We start from the raw sequence: 20,152 nt of genomic DNA on the forward strand, positions 1-20,152 counted from the left end.
CCTAACCCTAACCCTGACCCTAAACCTAACCCTAAACCAAATAACCCTAACCCTAACCCTAAACCAACTAGCCCTAACACTAACCATAAGCCTAACCTTTACCAAAATAACCCTAACAATAACCCAACTAACCATAACCCTAACCCTAACCCTAACCCTAACCCTAACCCTAACCCTAACCCTAACCCTACGCCGAATAACCCTAACCCTAACCCGGACCCTAAACCTAACCCTAAACCAAATAACCCTAACCCTAACCCTAAACCAACTAGCCCTAACACTAACCATAAGCCTAACCTTTACCAAAATAACCCTAACCATAACCCTAACCCAACTAACAATAACCCTAACTCTAACCCTAACCCTAACCCTAACCCTAACCCTAACCCTAGCCCAAATAACCCTAACCCTCACCCTGACCCTAAACCTAACCCTAAACCAAATAACCATAACCCTAACCCTAAACCAACTAGCCCTAACACTAACCATAAGCCTAACCTTTACCAAAATAACCCTAACCGTAACCCTAGCCCAAATAACCCTAACCCTAACCCTAACCCTGACCCTAAACCTAACCCTAAACCAAATAACCCTAACACTAACCCTAAACCAACTAGCCCTAACACTAACCATAAGCCTAACCTTTACCAAAATAACCCTAACCGTAACCCTAACCCAACTAACCATAACCCTAACCCTAACCCTAACCCTAACCCTAGCCCAAATAACCCTAACCCTAACCCTAAACCTAACCCTAAACCAAATAACCCTAACCCTAAACCGACTAGCCCTAACACTAACCATAAGCCTAACCTTTACCAAAATAACCCTAACCATAACCCAAACCCAACTAACCATAACCCTAACCCGAACCCTAACCCTAACCCTAACCCTAGCCCAAATAACCCTAACCCTAACCCTAACCCTGACCCTAAACCTAACCCTAAACCAAATAACCCTAACCCTAACCCCAAACCAACTAGCCCTAACACTAACCATAAGCCTAACCTTTACCAAAATAACCCTAACCATAACCCAAACCCAACTAACCATAACCATAACCCTAACCCTAACCCTAACCCTAACCCTAGCCCAAATAACCCTAACCCTAACCCTAACCCTGACCCTAAACCTAACCCTAAACCAAATAACCCTAACCCTAACCCTAAACCAACTAGCCCTAACACTAACCATAAGCCTAACCTTTACCAAAATAACCCTAACCATAACCCAAACCCAACTAACCATAACCCTAACCCTAACCCTAACCCTAACCCTAACCCTAACCCTAACCCTAACCCTAGCCCAAATAACCCTAACCCTAACCCTAACCCGGACCCTAAACCTAACCGTAAACCAAATAACCCTAACCCTAACCCTAAACCAACTAGCCCTAACACTAACCATAAGCCTAACCTTTACCAAAATAACCCTAACCATAACCCTAACCCAACTAACAATAACCCTAACTCTAACCCTAACCCTAACCCTAGCCCAAATAACCCTAACCCTAACCCTAACCCGGACCCTAAACCTAACCGTAAACCAAATAACCGTAACCCTAACCCTAAACCAACTAGCCCTAACACTAACCATAAGCCTAACCTTTACCAAAATAACCCTAACCGTAACCCAAACCCAACTAACCCTAACCCTAACCCTAACCCTAACCCTAACCCTAGCCCAAATAACCCTAACCCTAACCCTAACCCTAACCCTAACCCTAGCCCAAATAACCCTAACCCTAACCCTAACCCTGACCCTAAACCTAACCCTAAACCAAATAACCCTAACCCTAACCCTAAACCAACTAGCCCTAACACTAATCATAAGCCTAACCTTTACCAAAATAACCCTAACCATAACCCTAACCCAACTAACCATAACCCTAAACCGAACCCTAACCCTAACCCTAGCCCAAATAACCCTAACCCTAACCCTAACCCTGACCCTAAACCTAACCCTAAACCAAATAACCCTAACCCTAACCCCAAACCAACTAGCCCTAACACTAACCATAAGCCTAACCTTTACCAAAATAACCCTAACCATAACCCAAACCCAACTAACCATAACCCTAACCCTAACCCTAACCCTAACCCTAGCCCAAATAACCCTAACCCTAACCCTAACCCTGACCCTAAACCTAACCCTAAACCAAATAACCCTAACCCTAACCCTAACCCTAACCCTAACCCTAACCCTAACCCTAACCCTAGCCCTAGCCCAAATAACCCTAACCCTAACCCTGACCCTAAACCTAAACCAAATAACCCTAACCCTAAACCAACTAGCCCTAACACTAACCATAAGCCTAACCTTTACCAAAATAACCCTAACCATTACCCAAACCCAACTAAATATCACCCTAACCCTAACCCTAACCCTAACCCTAGCCCAAATAACCCTAACCCTAACCCTGACCCTAAACCTAACCCTAAACCAAATAACCCTAACCCTAACCCTAAACCAACTAGCCCTAACACTAACCATAAGCCTAACCTTTACCAAAATAACCCTAACCATAACCCAAACCCAACTAACCATAACCCTAACCCTATCCCTAACCCTAACCCTAACCCTAGCCCAAATAACGCTAACCCTAACCCTAACCCTGACCCTAAACCTAACCCTAAACCAAATAACCCTAACCCTAACCCTAACCCTAACACTAGCCCAAATATCCCTAACCCTAACCCTGACCCTAAACCTAACCCTAAACCAAATAACCCTAACCCTAACCCTAAACCAACTAGCCCTAACACTAACCATAAGCCTAACCTTTACCAAAACAACCCTAACCATAACCCAAACCCAACTAACCATAACCCTAACCCTAACCCTAACCCTAACCCTAGCCCAAATAACCCTAACCCTAACCCTGACCCTAAACCTAAACCTAAACCAAATAACCCTAACCCTAACCCTAAACCAACTAGCCCTAACACTAACCATAAGCCTAACCTTTACCAAAATAACCCTAACCATAACCCAAACCCAACTAACCATAACCCTAACCCTAACCCTAACCCTAATCCTAACCCTAACCCTAGCCCAAATAACCCTAACCCTAACCCTAACCCTGACCCTAAACCTAACCCTAAACCAAATAACCCTAACCCTAACCCTAAACCAACTAGCCCTAACACTAACCATAAGCCTAACCTTTACCAAAACAACCCTAACCATAACCCAAACCCAACTAACCATAACCCTAACCCTATCCCTAACCCTAGCCCAAATAACCCTAACCCTAACCCTAACCCTGACCCTAAACCTAACCCTAAACCAAATAACCCTAACCCTAACCCTAACCCTAACCCTATCCCAAATATCCCTAACCCTAACCCTGACCCTAAACCTAACCCTAAACCAAATAACCCTAACCCTAACCCTAAACCAACTAGCCCTAACACTAACCATAAGCCTAACCTTTACCAAAACAACCCTAACCATAACCCAAACCCAACTAACCATAACCATAACCCTAACCCTAACCCTAACCCTAGCCCAAATAACCCTAACCCTAACCCTGACCCTAAACCTAAACCTAAACCAAATAACCCTAACCCTAACCCTAAACCAACTAGCCCTAACACTAACCATAAGCCTAACCTTTACCAAAATAACCCTAACCATTACCCAAACCCAACTAAATATCACCCTAACCCTAACCCTAGCCCAAATAACCCTAACCCTAACCCTAACCCGGACCCTAAACCTAACCCTAAACCAAATAACCCTAACCCTAACCCTAAACCAACTAGCCCTAACACTAACCATAAGCCTAACCTTTACCAAAATAACCCTAACCATAACCCTAACCCAACTAACCCTAACCCTAACCCTAGCCCAAATAACCCTAACCCTAACCCTGACCCTAAACCTAACCCTAACCCAAATAACCCTAACTCTAAACCAACTAGCCCTAACACTAGCCCTAAGCCTAACCTTTACCAAAATAACCCTAACCATAACCCTAACCCAGCTAACCCTAAACCTAAACCTAACCCTAACCCTAACCCTAGCCCAAATAACCCTAACCCTAACCCTGACCCTAAACCTAACCCTAAACCAAATAACCCTAACCCTAACCCTAAACCCACTAACTATAACCCTAACCCTAACCCTAACCGAACTAACCCTAACCGTAACCCAAATATCCCTAACCCTAACACAAATCCTAACCCTAAACCTAACCCTAACCCTACCCTCTACCCATACCCTAACCCGTACGCTAGCCCTATACCATACCCTAACCCGTACGCTAACGCTCACCGGTACCCTAAGCCGTACCCGTACCCTAACCCGTACCCTAACACTAACCTGTACCCTTACCCATACCCAACTATAACCCCAACCCTAACCTTTACCCCTTACCCCAACCCCAAGACGTAGACTAAGCCCAAGTCTAAGTCCAACCCCAAAACCTAACCTGGGCACCTCATCCCCCCAGCTCCCATGACCCATTCGGCCCCTGGCCTCTGAACCCCTGGCCCATGGGTCCACTGTCCCCCTAGCCCCCAAGTCCCATGGCTGCAAGGCCCCATGACCACCTGGCCCTGCTGACCTGTGAGCCACCTTGCCCTAGGATGCCCAGGCCCCCTAACGCACTGACTGTCTGGCCTCTGGTCCCCCCCGGCCCCCTAGCCCCCATGCCCCTGACCCAGACCCACCTCCAATACCCCACGCCTGCACCAATTTCGGCACACAGATCTCCCCATCTGGATGACACCCCTACAGCGTCTACCCCGATAACGGCTTCTAAACCCGGCACGAGCGATTTCAGAGTCAATCATTTCAGACACCCCTTTTGCCCCAGCCCCTGTGATTTCAGCTCTTTTTCAAACCACAAGCTTTATTCAACTGCCAGCTCTGCTCTTCTGACTTCACCTGAGCCTTTCTCCATCTCTGCAAGAGCAATCTTCTCCACCTTCAATGCACAGCATCTGTGTCTTGGCTCCAGCCCCGCACCAATTCAGCCCCCGCCCCAGAGCCTCGAAGCATGCCCCGGTACGTATCCTGCTCCCACGGATATTTCACCTCCGGCCCTACGGTCCCCCTCCTATTATGGCCCTTCGTGTCCCCGTTCCATGCGCTGGCACGCGACCCAGACCCACCTTCAACAGCCCGGACCTGTGCCAATCTTGGCGCATGGATCGCCCCGTCTCGATGGCACCCCTATGGCGTCTACCCCGATAACGGCTTCAAACCCGGCACGAGCGATTTCAGAGTCAATCATTTCAGACACCCCTTTTGCCCCAGCCCCTGTGATTTCAGCTCTTTTTCAAACCACAAGCTTTATTCAACTGCCAGCTCTGCTCTTCTGACTTCACCTGAGCCTTTCTCCATCTCTGCAAGAGCAATCTTCTCCACCTTCAATGCACAGCATCTGTGTCTTGGCTCCAGCCCCGCACCAATTCACCTCCCGCCCCAGAGCCTCGAAGCCTGCCCCAGTCCGTATCCCGCTCCTACGGCGATTTCACCTCCATCCCTTCTAACCCGGCACGAGCGATTTCAGAGTCAATCATTTCAGACACCCCTTTTGCCCCAGCCCCTGTGATTTCAGCTCTTTTTCAAACCACAAGCTTTATTCAACTGCCAGCTCTGCTCTTCTGACTTCACCTGAGCCTTTCTCCATCTCTGCAAGAGCAATCTTCTCCACCTTCAATGCACAGCATCTGTGTCTTGGCTCCAGCCCCGCACCAATTCACCTCCCGCCCCAGAGCCTCGAAGCCTGCCCCAGTCCGTATCCCGCTCCTACGGCGATTTCACCTCCATCCCTTCTAACCCGGCACGAGCGATTTCAGAGTCAATCATTTCAGACACCCCTTTTGCCCCAGCCCCTGTGATTTCAGCTCTTTTTCAAACCACAAGCTTTATTCAACTGCCAGCTCTGCTCTTCTGACTTCACCTGAGCCTTTCTCCATCTCTGCAAGAGCAATCTTCTCCACCTTCAATGCACAGCATCTGTGTCTTGGCTCCAGCCCCGCACCAATTCACCTCCCGCCCCAGAGCCTCGAAGCCTGCCCCAGTCCGTATCCCGCTCCTACGGCGATTTCACCTCCATCCCTTCTAACCCGGCACGAGCGATTTCAGAGTCAATCATTTCAGACACCCCTTTTGCCCCAGCCCCTGTGATTTCAGCTCTTTTTCAAACCACAAGCTTTATTCAACTGCCAGCTCTGCTCTTCTGACTTCACCTGAGCCTTTCTCCATCTCTGCAAGAGCAATCTTCTCCACCTTCAATGCACAGCATCTGTGTCTTGGCTCCAGCCCCACACCAATTCACCTCCCGCCCCAGAGCCTCGAAGCCTGCCCCAGTCCGTATCCCGCTCCTACGGCGATTTCACCTCCATCCCTTCTAACCCGGCACGAGCGATTTCAGAGTCAATCATTTCAGACACCCCTTTTGCCCCAGCCCCTGTGATTTCAGCTCTTTTTCAAACCACAAGCTTTATTCAACTGCCAGCTCTGCTCTTCTGACTTCACCTGAGCCTTTCTCCATCTCTGCAAGAGCAATCTTCTCCACCTTCAATGCACAGCATCTGTGTCTTGGCTCCAGCCCCGCACCAATTCACCTCCCGCCCCAGAGCCTCGAAGCCTGCCCCAGTCCGTATCCCGCTCCTACGGCGATTTCACCTCCATCCCTTCTAACCCGGCACGAGCGATTTCAGAGTCAATCATTTCAGACACCCCTTTTGCCCCAGCCCCTGTGATTTCAGCTCTTTTTCAAACCACAAGCTTTATTCAACTGCCAGTTCTTCTGCTTCGCTTCTGGATCCACATTGCTCCGGCTGTGCCATGTAATGGTCTTTCTGCTTTCCACGGCAGGATATTTTTTTTACCTCTACCTCTCTGTGGTTTGAGCACCTCCTGAACTCATATTTCAGCCACAATCTGAGAATCCTTACCCTTTTAACATCTCTAGACTCCCTTTCATATCCCTTAGTGATTTAATATCCAGCCACACACATACCATCGTGCCTCCATATGCCCTAACACAGCCCCAAAGCAGTTATGTTTTCAAACCTTACCGTATTTCTCCAGCTCTGCTTCCTCAGCTCCAGCCTCTCAGTTTCAGTCTAAGAAAGAAGAAAACGCAATTAAATCATATAAAGCTTAGAGATAAGAAAAACATAAAAAAGCACCTTTATTCCCAATACTTGAAACCATATAAATTGCCTCACTGGAGTCCCCCAGACCCAGTAGCCGCCCCCCCTACACGCCACGCCGGGCCCCAGCGGCCGCGCTCCGCCGCGGGCCCCGCCCCTCGGCTGCGCTCCACCCCCCCCCCGCGCCGCCCGGGCCGGCCCCGCCACCTCCCCCCCCCCGCGCCGCCCGGGCCGGCCCCGCCGCCCCCGCCCCCGCGCCGCCCGGGCCGGCCCTGTCGCCTCCCCCTGGGCCCCGCCCCCCCCACCACCACGCCCCGCAGCTCCGCTCGGGCCTGCCCGCCGACCCACCCCGGGCCCCACGCCGCGCCGGCCGGGCCCCGGCGCCACCCCTAACCGCCGCCCGCCCGCCCCCCTCAGATCCCGCCCTTACCTCTTCCGCCGCTGCCTCCGCAGTGCCCCGACCCTGCGAAATACACGCTATTTATGGCCAGGCCAGCCAATCAGAGCCCGAGGCAGTTCCGGCCCGCCTATCAGAGCCCCCCCACTCCCGCCACGCTCGGCTCCACCCCCATCAGTCCCGTTACGGCGTCCCCGCCCGTCGCCTCCCCACTCGCCGCCGCCGCGGACCCCCGGAACGCTGCGGCCGCGCGCTGTCCCGGACCGCCGCCCCCCCCGCGCTCCGCCCCGCCGCGTGACGCCGCTCGGCCCCGCCCCGCCGCGCGACGCCGGCCCGCCACGCCCCGCCGCGCGACGCCGCTCGGCCCCGCCGTGGATCCCCGGAACGCTGCGGCCGCGCGCTGTCCCGGACCGCCGCCCCCCCCGCGCTCCGCCCCGCCGCGTGACGCCGCTCGGCCCCGCCCCGCCGCGCGACGCCGGCCCGCCACGCCCCGCCGCGCGACGCCGCTCGGCCCCCGCCGCGGACCCCCGGAACGCTGCGGCCGCGCGCTGTCCCGGACCGCCGCCCCCCCCCGCGCTCCGCCCCGCCGCGTGACGCCGCTCGGCCCCGCCGTCCCCCAAGACCCCGCCCTTACCTCTTCCGCCGCCGCCTCCGCAGTGCCCGACCCGCTGCAGCACACGCTATTTATGTGGAAGGGCCGGCCAGGCCAGCCAATCAGAGCCCGAGGCAGTTCCGGCCCGCCTATCAGAGCCCCCCCACTCCCGCCACGCTCGGCTCCACCCCCATCAGTCCCGTTACGGCGTCCCCGCCCGTCGCCTCCCCACTCGCCGCCGCCGCGGACCCCCGGAACGCTGCGGCCGCGCGCTGTCCCGGACCGCCGCCCCCCCCGCGCTCCGCCCCGCCGCGTGACGCCGCTCGGCCCCGCCCCGCGACGCCGGCCCGCCACGCCCCGCCGCGCGACGCCGCTCGGCCCCGCCGTGGATCCCCGGAACGCTGCGGCCGCGCGCTGTCCCGGACCGCCGCCCCCCCCCGCGCTCCGCCCCGCCGCGTGACGCCGCTCGGCCCCGCCCCGCCGCGCGACGCCGGCCCGCCACGCCCCGCCGCGCGACGCCGCTCGGCCCCGCCGCGGACCCCCGGAACGCTGCGGCCGCGCGCTGTCCCGGACCGCCGCCCCCCCCCGCGCTCCGCCCCGCCGCGTGACGCCGCTCGGCCCCGCCGTCCCCCAAGACCCCGCCCTTACCTCTTCCGCCGCCGCCTCCGCAGTGCCCGACCCGCTGCAGCACACGCTATTTATGTGGAAGGGCCGGCCAGGCCAGCCAATCAGAGCCCGAGGCAGTTCCGGCCCGCCTATCAGAACCCCCCACTCCCGCCACGTTCGGCTCCACCCCCATCAGTGCCGTCACCGTGTCCCCGCCCACTGTCCCCGCCTCCTCCCCACTCTCCGCCCCCGCCGGCCCGCCAGGGACCGCCCCTAACAGTAAATATGGCGGCGCCCGTCCGGTCACGTGATACCGGACAAATATGGCGGCCCGCATGAAGTTCTGCTCGCCGGCGTTATGATCTGCGGGGATGTGCTGTCGAGGTCCCGCGGGGGGGTGGGCCGGCCGGCTGACGCGGCGGTGAGCGTCGGTGTTGCGGACGGGTGACCCGGGGGACGCTCGGGTCCCGCGGGGGGGCGAGACGCCGTGGGGCGTTGACGAGATGATGCCAAGAGGCGGGCCGCGGCGCCGAAGTTCGGGGCGGGAGGGACAGCGACGGCGGAGACGCGACGAAGTCGGGCGGAGGGCCGACCCGGTGCCGCGCGGGGGGGCGTGGGCGGCATCGGGACCGGCATGGCCGCGGCCAGCAGGGGACGCGGCGATACCGACACTGGCACGGGGTCCGGCGCTGCTCTCCTGCTCCGCCGCCAGGCGGCGCTGCGCTGCCGTCCTGCCGGGGCTCTGGTCACGCTCCTGCTAATCAATAATCCTAATCCATAATTTGGGGTTGGTTTTTTTTTGGATCGTGACACTTGGCACAGGAGGGACATTGCCGGCACAGCCCCTCCCCTGCAGAGCCCAGGGAAAAGACGTGGTCGCTGCCTTTTTTCCTTAGGAGCTCTCTGTGCATTTTGTCTTTCACTGTGTGTGACCACCTCCTTTCAAGGGCAAACTCGGCTGTCTTCCTGACTCACAGCTGCTTTTATTGCTAAGTTTTCTTTGAAAGAGACATGAGCAGCTGGAACACCGAGCTTGGATGTTGCTGCTCTGCTGGAGAGAGGGGACTGGGGTGTGGAAGGAGTGAAGAACCCCCCAGGCAGTGTGGGGCTGCAGCTCTTACTCGGACTGAGCCTCGTTTGTGGAAATTGATGCTGTTCTGTGCTTCACTAGAAAACCGGTATTTTTTCTTTCCTTCGGGTTATATTTTACTTGTGCATGAATTCAGCTGTGTAATTGCATTCAAGTGTGCAGCCAGTGTGGCCACCTCTGTTTTCCTTTCATTCCTCGGGCAGTAGCAACTGCAGAACCCTATTCCAGGTGGCAATGATTTCTATATTTCAATAACATATTTGTTCTTGATGCAGCACAACAAGATAGCAGCCATGAGTTTCTAGAAGGGTGTAGGGGTGAGAGGCTGCAGGGCCGGAAGAGCAGCGGTCATATCAGCAGGAGAAGGCTTTCTTACTTCTATTTGTTGCATATCGGGCATAGGTAAGTGCAATGGGAGTGTTCTGTGGCTGCAACAATAGCCTTTAATGCATTAAAAAGTAAAAGCCTTGTGTAGAAAGTGGGGGGAAACAACAGAGATTTAAAGAGTTTATAAGTGACTAACATAAGTAGATGCAATAAAAGGTTAAACAAGGAATGCTAATGGGTAATACTGAGCGATATATCCTTAGACAAAATATTCCTGCTTTATTTTATGCTTGTGCACTTGGACTTTTTTAGGACTGGCTTTGTATTTAAACATTGCCTGATATGCGGCGTGTGTGACTTCGTTACTTACATGCTAAAAAGCAGAGGTTTAGTATCTTCGGTTTTTTAAGGGGAATAATGCCATGTTTATCACATTGTCTGTATTCTTAATTTTCCTCTTTTGTATTTTTTGTTTGCTTGCATATTCTCTGAAAGGTGTAGGGAAGCCAGATGAATTGAAAAAGAATCCAATCTATCTAAGGCTCGATTCTCAAGTAATATTTACATCCCTGAAGAAGCCTAGAAATACATAGTGGGATTTTTAAAAATGCACAGAAAATTCTGGCCATGCTGTTTGCAGAGCTGATGAAGTAATGCTTAAATGCTTATTAGTAATTAATTCATTATTAAATAAATGTATTTATTTTCTTTTTTCCATTACAGTCCATTCTTTTCCTGGCTCATTTAGCCCTGGACTGTGCTTGTATCCAGCCTTACTATGGCTAGATGCTTCGTCTCTGAGAGGCCAAGTGCAGCAACAGCAGGAGGGAGGGAGCAGAGCTGTCTTCTCAAGGGAGTACGGGCGGGAACAAATCTCACTGAAGGAAGTTTCTCAAGATGCTCTGGCTGATGAATTAACTAACGTAGCTCAGAATGAAAGTTGATTTGGAGTCTGAGGTGCTGGTGGTGTGGGGTTTTTTTACCAAATCTTTTTCTCTTTGATTTTAGTTTGAACGGTTCATACCAAATGCAGATGAGATTCCTGTCAACTAACTCTAGTTATCTTAATTCTAAGTGCTCATTTTCAGCTAATTGTCTAGACACTCTCTATCATCAGCGAAGAAATAGAGGCACTTCAGGAGTGATTAATCCTATCCTAAAATAGGTGTCTAAGCTGGGATGAATTGGAAGTAGTCTTCCTCCACCAAATAGCAGGAGAGCGCTGACAACTGGTTAGACAAAGAGGAGCTAAAGACAGGTGAGATGGTCCCCCTCTTTTCTCTCTTGGTGGTTTCACTGACTTAGGAACCGAGTTAGATTTTTCAGTATTTGTGGAATAGTTTGATTGTGTGAAATAGATGCTGGTATCCAATCCACCAGATTCGAGTGTGTGAGGCAGAAAATAATGTACCCAGTTTCACTGGTCCTGTGCATGGACAGCCTGTGCTTTGTTAGTGTTTGTCAAATGGTAGCTGAAAAAACAAAATCTGGTGCATAAAGCGTGGCTCATATTCCGGGCTGGGATCAGCCTAGAGATCAGCAGCTACCCACAGGGAAGGCTCCACTTGGTTACTGCTCTGTACAAACAATCTCGCAGTGACACTTCAAAGCTGTCCTCTCTCTCATTTGTTTTCTGAAATGTTAATAAATGAAATAAATATTCTAAATTAAAAACCAATTAAACGCACAGTGTGTGTGCAGTGTAACTCAAAAGTAACTGGAATGGAAGGCATTTCAAGCTGGCAGAAGTATTAGTTCAATGGCATATAAACGGTTTTCTCAATAAAATTCAGAATTAATATCCATTAGAACTTTAATGAAGGTTGAAACTTCCCTCAATAAAGAGAGTAATTAATAACACTTTTTACAGTAGGAATCCTGTACTTTTTATTCCCATGCATTTTTTTGTGTGTGAAATGATGTGAATATGCCATTTAACATTAAATTAGCAAAAATGTTTCTATTTCGAGGTATACTTTGTAATGGAAACAAACCAACTGAAGGCAGTTATTGAACTTTCATTTGCCTCTCCAGAACTAAGGTTCTGCTGAATGTTTTTCGTAATTGGACAATAATGTTTTTCGGACAACAGTGAACCCTTCACTGAGGAAGTGTGGACAAAACAGCCATTTCTGTGAAATGAAACAGCTCACCTCTATGAAAATTTGCTTAAAATTTAAAGGAACTTAAAGGTTTTTAAGCCTGCCCTGATTCTGGGCTGAGATAGGAGAAAATAATGCCATCAGATTCTCATTAAGGTCTGCCCATCTCTGAAATATTTCCCCTGGATTTTGGTAGCAATTTAAGTATGCCAGTGGAAAAAATTACTGAGTTTCTATGATGTGTTTTGGTTCTTGAGCTACTCATTGTTTTTTCTCTTCCCTTTGTTACTGTAGTTAAGGAAAGGAATACCCAAGGATGGGAGTTTCTCCTAGATTGTATCAGAGCTATCTCTTATTGATATTTATTATACTTACATATATTATTATACTTATTATGCTTACATTTTACTGATATCATCTTAACATAAGAACTGCAAATCCTTAAAATCCCCTGCTCAGTAGGCACAGAAGTCTGTGCTGCAAGACCACGTTTCCTTGCTTGCTGTATGTTATAGTGGAAACAGGCCAATCAGTTAACTGCATAATTGTCTGATTATGGTGCACAATGCAGCATCTTTTCTCATCTAGTTGTTCCTTCAACTGTACCAGACAAGATGCTGTAGATGTTTAAAAAACAGAAGATTCTTCTGTTTTACTTTCATTAGGACATAACTTTTGCTAGCATTCTGATATTTATTGTTCTTTAATTAAGGCGGTTTCTTTCTCTTACCAGACTGTGACTATAAAGACATACACATCATGGGTTATCTTTTTCATCCTTTTAATAATAATAATAATAATAATAATAATAATAATAATAATAATAATAATAACATTGTTGCCATTACTTTTCCATTTATTATCGTGACAGATTTTTACAAAGGATTTTAACAAGCAGATTTCTGGAGTTCTTAATGGGGTTGGAAGAATAGCCTATGCATGTCATTGTACATGCATGGTGGAATGATGAACATAAATCACATACCCCCACACACACACAGAGAAAACAAGGCACTGGTAAGACTGTACAAGTAATAAATGACCGAGAGGTTGTTGATACAATAAAAACTGAGCTTCTAGTGTCAGCAGCCATCTCCAGAGCCTAAAGCTGTGCGTGGCTCTGGGGCTCTCTGTCCCTCTTTCCGTAGGTGTTGGAGCCCACGTTGGTGGGCGGGTAAAGGGCCCCGGCGCTGCCGCTGGAGCGCACCAGGAAATCGGCCAAGCGCTGCGTCACACACGTGGCCGTGTTGCATCTCCTCTTCTCCAGCTGGTGACTGCCAAGGTGAAACAAAGACAGCCAGCAGTAAGTCAAACAATGAGCCATCGAGTGTGCCACTTCTCATAGTCATTTGAGCTCTGCTAATGTGGGAGTTCTTTTAATATGTGCACAAATACAGGAACATTAGAATCTTCCCACCACCTACTTTGTTCCTGAAAAAAATCCTTGTGCTGGGTGCTATTATCAGTTTTAATGATGGAGGTTATTCAAATGCAGAGACATGAACTGTCATATGTCGTTTTTATTGATATCCTGCACAGCAGTTTATGACATTTAGAAGACCTGTAATGATAGTATAGGTGAGACACAAAGTGAAAGCAATGATTAAATGTTTAACTTTCAGCTGAACTTCTAAATCTATTTAGAGCTCTTGCTGATATCATGAGGATTACTAACATAATGATGATCACTAACATTTATTCAGTTCTCATGTTTTCACAGAATTACATCCTGCTCTCACTGAAGTGAGTGGTAATATTCCAGTCCACAGCAAGTGGATTAAACCCAAAGACTCTTTCTCCCATCTGCACCACATATCATGAGAAGTAGCAGGCATTGCCAGCTTCTGCCAACTGCAGAATCACTTAGGACGGTCTTTTGCTCTGTCTCTCTCCCACTTAGCTCTGACTAAACAGAGGTTTCATCTAAAAAAAAAAACCTGCCACATCTCTTTTGAAACACCAGCAAATTGAAAGTTCTGTTGTGGTGAGAGAAAATCCTTTGCTGAATGATACTTTAAAGAGTGTCCGAGGAAGGATCCGTATCTAGAAATAACATTTTATGATCTGAACCGACAGATCATTTACAGAACTCCACGTAAAACCTATGTAGCACGAGGGTTTTTTTTAAATTGCAATGTAATGGTTAGCTTGGGTTTTCAGACTTGTTTCTTAGATTACTGTGTTCTTCCTTCAAACAGAAATACTTGCTCGCAGAGATTGCCTACTGAGTTGTTGCATATTTTCTTGGACTTCTTCATGCTGATATGGCATGAATTAGATATCACTTTGTGGCTAAAATTTACTGTGAAGAGCAGCTATATCCCAGTTTCAAACTCTGAGCAGTTACCAATGTGTTCCTTTGCTTACTGATTATTAAATCTATCATCTAAAATGTCATATAACCTTTTGAAGTTATTTGTATTGATCTAATAATACAAGAGGAAAGGCAGCTATGAAAGGAATGTCTGTCTTATACAGGTTCTTGATTAGTAGATAGGCAGCAGTTCTTAAGCAATTAATATTTTAAATGTGTAATTGCATTACAAGAAAATTGTTGCATAGGGCTTTATATAACCTCCCATTGACTTTCATGGATATTTCTTTTGGTTTTATTCAAGTCCTTACCACACAAGGTTCAAATAGCAACTGGTTCTCACAGAGGTCCTGAAATTGAATTTATAAATAACAATATATTTCAGACAAGTGAAATTCTCTCAGAATCAATTTCTTCTTTTCCTTCTTCCTATGATTAATATTTAATTATGTGATTTTAAAATTGCTTAATTACTGAAAGCATTTTTACCATAAAATAATTCCATTCCAGTAGAGCTGCAGTATTATTAAGAAGGGTATGTTTTCTTTTCTTTCCCCTCCAGGCTTGGAAATCTGATGAACTTTTTAAAAAGGAAGGCGCTTGCAAAATGCACCTTTCTTCACAAGGTAATGTAGAGTTTGCAGCCTCTTTAATTTAAGAAAGTTTATAATCGTAAAATGATCAAATGATTTGAAACAAAGTCCCTGGATTTCACTTTCGACCCTAAATGCTTTGATCTTTTTGTTACAGAAAAGCTGATCTTTATGCTTATAGGAAAGCTCTGTTTAGTAGAAGGATATTTTAATATCTTTTTTTTTTTTTTCCTGAGGGAAAAAAAGCAGAAGCAAAGTCTCTCAAATAGCAGGATATCACTGGAACAAAGTTTGCTTCATGATTCAATCTGATATGGCTGGAAGAAACAAGGAAAATCAATACCTTTTTGTCTTTGCTGCTGGTTGTTCTGGCATTTCCTCACTGAGTCCTGAGAGTGTATTGTGTGACATTACAGGCAACATCCATCCTTGTCTCTTGGAAGTACCATCAGATAGATCATCAGCCAGAGACAGTAATCTCTGAACAACAATAAAACAGTGAGCTTGAATAACTCTATTTTTATATTATTTAAGACATGAAAGCAAAAGCAACTCATGCAATAATCTGAACACCTTTTTCCCTAAAAAGAAATAAACATGATTATTTGTCACTCACCCCTCAATAGGTGTAGCTTCCAAACAGCTCAGAGTGACAGAAAGTGCAATGAAGAAAACTGACAACTTCAGGTTGTGCATCTTCCCTTCCAAACTTTCTGAAAAGAATAGTGATTCAAAACTGAAAGCTAACCCAAATACTCTTCAGCACATCCTATCACCGATGCCCATTCTGTCCTAAATCAAGAGCAATTAGTCTTTTTCACAAGCTAGAGTGAGAAAAATGATCCCTTCAAGTTTAGTGACACAATTCAGTTTCAGAAATATAGCTCTCAGCAGTAAATGCTCATTTTCCATCCAGTAGTTTCAATCCTATCCCTTATCTCTGATTTGCGTTTCCTGACATATCCCAGTCTCAAATTCTGGTCCCCAGTGCAGTTTACTTTAAAGCTGTCTTAGTCTTTTCCTGAAAAAATGCTCTTGATTAATAATAGGGGATATAGTGCTTTTCTAAAGGCGCATCTTTTACACTGCAGGGAAAGTAAGAAAAAAGGCAAAGTATTTACCTTTTTGTGGTCACAGATCTAACTGGAGAAGCCAGCAAGCCCTCTTGGTTAGCAGGAAGTGTGCATGCAACAATTCCACGCTTGCATCTGGCTCTGGAGTATCCTTCTCCCTCTTCCTTTCTGGCAAGTCTCACGACTCTTATATATCCTCGACACCTTTCTCAGCTCTGACATCAGGCAGCACAGAGAGACTGTCGTTAATTCCAATCCCTACAGACAGAAAGTGCCCCAGAGAGGAGCAGAGGCAGGTGGGTCATTATTGCACTAGTACATCAGTAAATATTCTCCTGCTGTATGCAGAATGCCCTCGTGAAGGTACTGCAAGAGCATATTGCACATCAGAAATGTAGCCTCAATTTTACAGCTCTGATAAGCTGCTGTGGTTATATTCCCTGTGGGTGTTTTCGTGGGCTAAATAAGGTAACAAAAGTCACAAAGAAAGCCAGAGCAAATGAAACGCCAGGCCACTGGTAATTGAAATACAAGAAAACATGTCTCAGAAAAGATGGAAAAGTTAAAGTTGTGGAGGTTTGCTGTACAATATAGATAGAAAGCAAAGGTATCTGAAGGGATAAAAGCTGTATGATGAATAAGAAAAGAGTGAAAGTTATTTAAATTGACAGATAGAGTTCTCATTCAGGGTAACACAGTAGAAATCATGCACATTTTTCAGTCAAGTTTAAATGTCAATGAAAATTCTGTCGCTATGAATGTAAAATCTCATATTTTAAAAACCAGGTGGATTTGTCATGAGTGAAAATTGAGTCAATTAATGCTTTTCAGAAGGCAAAGACTAGGATTAAAAAGCCAGGAAATGTCAGAAAAGCCAGAAAACGTGCAAATTTATTTCTCTAGTATGCATAAAGTATGGTTGAGGGAAAAATGTACAGCTTTTAATAGACTAAATCCAGTGTTGACGAAATATCTAATTGCAGATTTCCAAGGATACAGATTAGAACCATTTACCTCTGATTTCAGTGGAAATTAGGCAAATCACTTCCCCCTCCCTCTCCCCCCCCCAGAAGTGTGAGAGCTGGAATCCTTCTGCAGTCGACTTAATTTTCTTTTCCTCCTCTCTTTTAGGACAGGAAGAATCACGACTCTCCTGCCATCTTTGCCAAGAGCTGTGGTGTTTGATCAGCCAAAGCCCAGAGGCTTCAGCACCAGAGGTCTGAGCCTGGAGGGCTCCTGGTGCTGCCCGTGCTGTGGGCTATGTCAGAGGATGCAGGGTTCCTCTTTGCCTCCCTGCTGGGATTAACTGCCATGGGAATGTGGGATCTGGGTGAAACTCCAGCTCTCCTGGTGTTCAGGGGAGCAAGGTCTGAGGGACTCCTCTCTGGGGATGTGCGGTGAAGGACTGAATAGTGTGGAAGGAGAGTATTTATAAACTGTATCACTGTTTCTCCCAAAATTGGGGTGGAGCACTGATGGGGGCGGTTGGGTTTGGTCTGGGCCGGCTATTCTTTGTGCAATTTTTAAATTCTCTTGTATGATTTACTGTCCGGTATCTTTCTAACAAAAGCTGACATAAATTTAGATTAAGGATTAGAACTTGGGTCCATTCATTGCAAACATTTGACAAGGCTGGAGGACTGGGGTGGTGACTGCTCTCAGGAAAGGTTACTTATTAATACTGTGTCAGATTTCCCGCAGTGACTGTCAGGCCTGCATGGCTGTGAGTTCGTGCTCTTCTCACTGGGGAAATAAGTTCAGCAAAATTAGAAATGTTAGAAAAATCCAGCCAAAAATTCCACCTCTGTACCCCCTAAGTTTTCCCAGTTTTTCCCAGCTAGGAGCTGCACAGAAGTCAGGCAGGGGAAGTGACAACAGGGAACAGCTGAAAAATTCAAAGGCACAAAGAGGAAAGGGGAAAGGTTTCAGAAAACAATTCTATGGTCTAAGAATAATTTCTGATTCCCTACTGAGAAGAACACGAACTCACAGCCATTCAGGCCTGACAGTCCCCTGCAGTGAGAGCTCAGCACACATCCACAGAGGCAAGTCCAGCATCTTAAATGAAAAAATAAAAATAAAAACCAGAAGAAAAAGGTGATTTCTTTTGCTTCAGAGTTATTTCAAGTTCTTAAAGCCCAAGCAACATTTGCTCTTGATTTTGGTTGGGTGAATCATGAGCAGTGGGCACGGGTCATGCCATTCATTGAGCAGAAAACCCGGGGTCATTTAGAGGGGACACAAGAACTGTTTGTGTAGCGACCTCGGGCTGCAGAGGGGCAGGAGAAAGGCCAAGGGAGCTCCCCGGGGCCACCAGGGCCTGTGGGGAACAGAATGAACGCTTGGATGACCAGTGGAGGTGAGGAGTGGATCTGAGTTCATCTACAGGGAAATAAGGAGGGGATACTCTGGAATGAAAAGCTGAGGTGATGAGTTCACCCACCTGGGCACGAGTTGTGTTTGCACAAAGTGGGAACAGAGGTGAAGGTCAATCCAAAGTCGATCCTGCTTGACCTCTGAATTCCAGGATAAGTTTTACAAGCTGCCAAATGAGGGAGTAAAAATACACAAAAATGAAACTGAGAGAATTCATGAGGTTCCTGGGAGTCCATTACACTGTTGTCATAGAATTCTTAATGAGTTTTGAGCTTTTAATGACAACAATTCAGTACTTTCTTTGGATTAATCACTGTGTAGGATTTGGGGTTTATCTGGATTTTAAAGGCGTCGTGGTGGCCCTGACACTGCTCAGGAGCTGGTAGGAAAAGCAGGGTCAGAGCTCCTGGCAAGCACAGGGTGTTTTTCCCAGAGTGGATTGGGGAGGAATTGTTTGGGACTTGGTTTGTCCCTCTGGGTGATGCCAGTTGCTGTGATTTGTGTAATTCCATACATTTAACTCCCAATACTTCCCAGCCCAGGGGCTTGAGCTGACAGGGCAGCACACAGATTGTTCTCTGTGCTGTGCCCCGATTTGGGGTTGGCTGTCAGCTTTGCTAGCTCCCGTGAATTATGCCCATAGCCCCGAATTCCCTGCTCAATTCCCACTGCCATAACCTCACAGCGCCTCATGGAGTGGGGATATACTGTGGCAGGAAGCTCAGCAGCATCGGCACAGGGACAGGTGTATATTCCAAAGAATTTGCTGTTTCAAACCCTCATTCCCCAGCCCCGCCGATGTCCCTGGGGGCACTTGACAGAGTTACCTGGATTTCAGCTGATTTCACCCCCCCGAGCTCGGGCTCCAGGTGATCTTTTCAAGCAGGAGAAGGCAGGGGCCGGAGGCGCTCCTGGCCCGTGCCGAGGCAGTCCCTGGGGCCACGAGAGGACATGTCTCCCTGCAGAATTTCAGTTCTTTCCAGAGCCTCAGCAGTGACAGAGGACAAAGAGGAAGATGAGGAGGAGGAAGAAGGGGGAGAGGGTTTGAGAGGAGGGGAAGCCCAAATCCGTGCTGTGTGCGGAGCTCCGACAGCACGCTGCAGCCCGCAGCTCAGTGTGAGCACGGGGCAGAGGAGGCGATTTCTGGGCATTCAATCACCCTGAGGCGGGCCCGGCACCGCCCCTGCAGCACCGTCCCCAGCACAGCTCGGTACCGCTCCGGGATCACCCGGCCCCGCCCCCGGTGCCGCCTGGGACCACTGGGGACCGCCCCTAACGCACCGCCCCGGCCCCGCCCGGTCCCGTCCCCGGGACCTCCGTGCCCCGCCTCGCCAAGCCCCGGCTCCGCCCCGAGCCTGCCCGGGCTGCGCCGGGACCATCGCTGGCGGCCCCGCCCCTCTTCCCCGGGCCGAAGCGGGCTGAAGGAGATGTCCGCACGATTGGAAACGCCGCCGAAAATCGCACCCGTGGGATCGGTGTCGGCGTCGTGCGCAGGCATCCCACTAGAGCGAGCGGGCTCCTTGCTGTGCCACCCTCCTTTTGCAGCCAGAGTTAGAAGGTCGGGGAG

At 48.8% G+C, this 20,152-nt stretch overlaps 1 protein-coding gene and 1 long non-coding RNA gene across 5 annotated transcripts; one reads left to right on the top strand and one right to left on the bottom strand.

The window, feature by feature from the left end:
* Positions 1-9,424: 9,424 nt before the first annotated feature.
* Positions 9,425-15,648, top strand: LOC148217788 (uncharacterized). Of its 2 annotated transcripts, none has more exons than XR_015800749.1 (4): positions 9,425-10,202; positions 11,216-13,532; positions 15,106-15,169; positions 15,373-15,648. It is a non-coding gene; the product is annotated as an uncharacterized LOC148217788 (long non-coding RNA). The 2 variants fall into 2 exon arrangements; XR_015800748.1 differs by having other exon boundaries at positions 11,293-13,532.
* Positions 13,065-19,814, bottom strand: LOC148217789 (islet amyloid polypeptide-like). 3 transcript variants are annotated; one of them, XR_015800747.1, is made up of 6 exons: positions 19,413-19,814; positions 18,653-18,751; positions 16,258-16,467; positions 15,753-15,849; positions 15,480-15,616; positions 13,687-13,790 (listed from the first exon to the last, which is right to left on the bottom strand). XR_015800747.1 is itself a non-coding variant. In XM_088158479.1 (3 exons), exons 1-3 carry the CDS (start codon positions 15,830-15,832, stop codon positions 13,332-13,334), a joined length of 387 nt encoding a protein of 128 aa, XP_088014605.1. In that variant the 5' UTR covers positions 15,833-15,843; the 3' UTR covers positions 13,065-13,331. The 3 variants fall into 3 exon arrangements, 1 of the variants encoding a protein (XP_088014605.1); XR_015800745.1 differs by having other exon boundaries at positions 13,687-14,893; XM_088158479.1 differs by lacking the exons at positions 13,687-13,790; positions 16,258-16,467; positions 18,653-18,751; positions 19,413-19,814 and adding an exon at positions 13,065-13,503 and having other exon boundaries at positions 15,480-15,614; positions 15,753-15,843.
* Positions 19,815-20,152: the final 338 nt, after the last annotated feature.

This window comes from Sturnus vulgaris, unplaced genomic scaffold (genome assembly GCF_052056855.1).
Source record: "Sturnus vulgaris isolate bStuVul1 unplaced genomic scaffold, bStuVul1.hap1 Scaffold_297, whole genome shotgun sequence".
Taxonomy (NCBI): Eukaryota; Metazoa; Chordata; class Aves; order Passeriformes; family Sturnidae; genus Sturnus; species Sturnus vulgaris.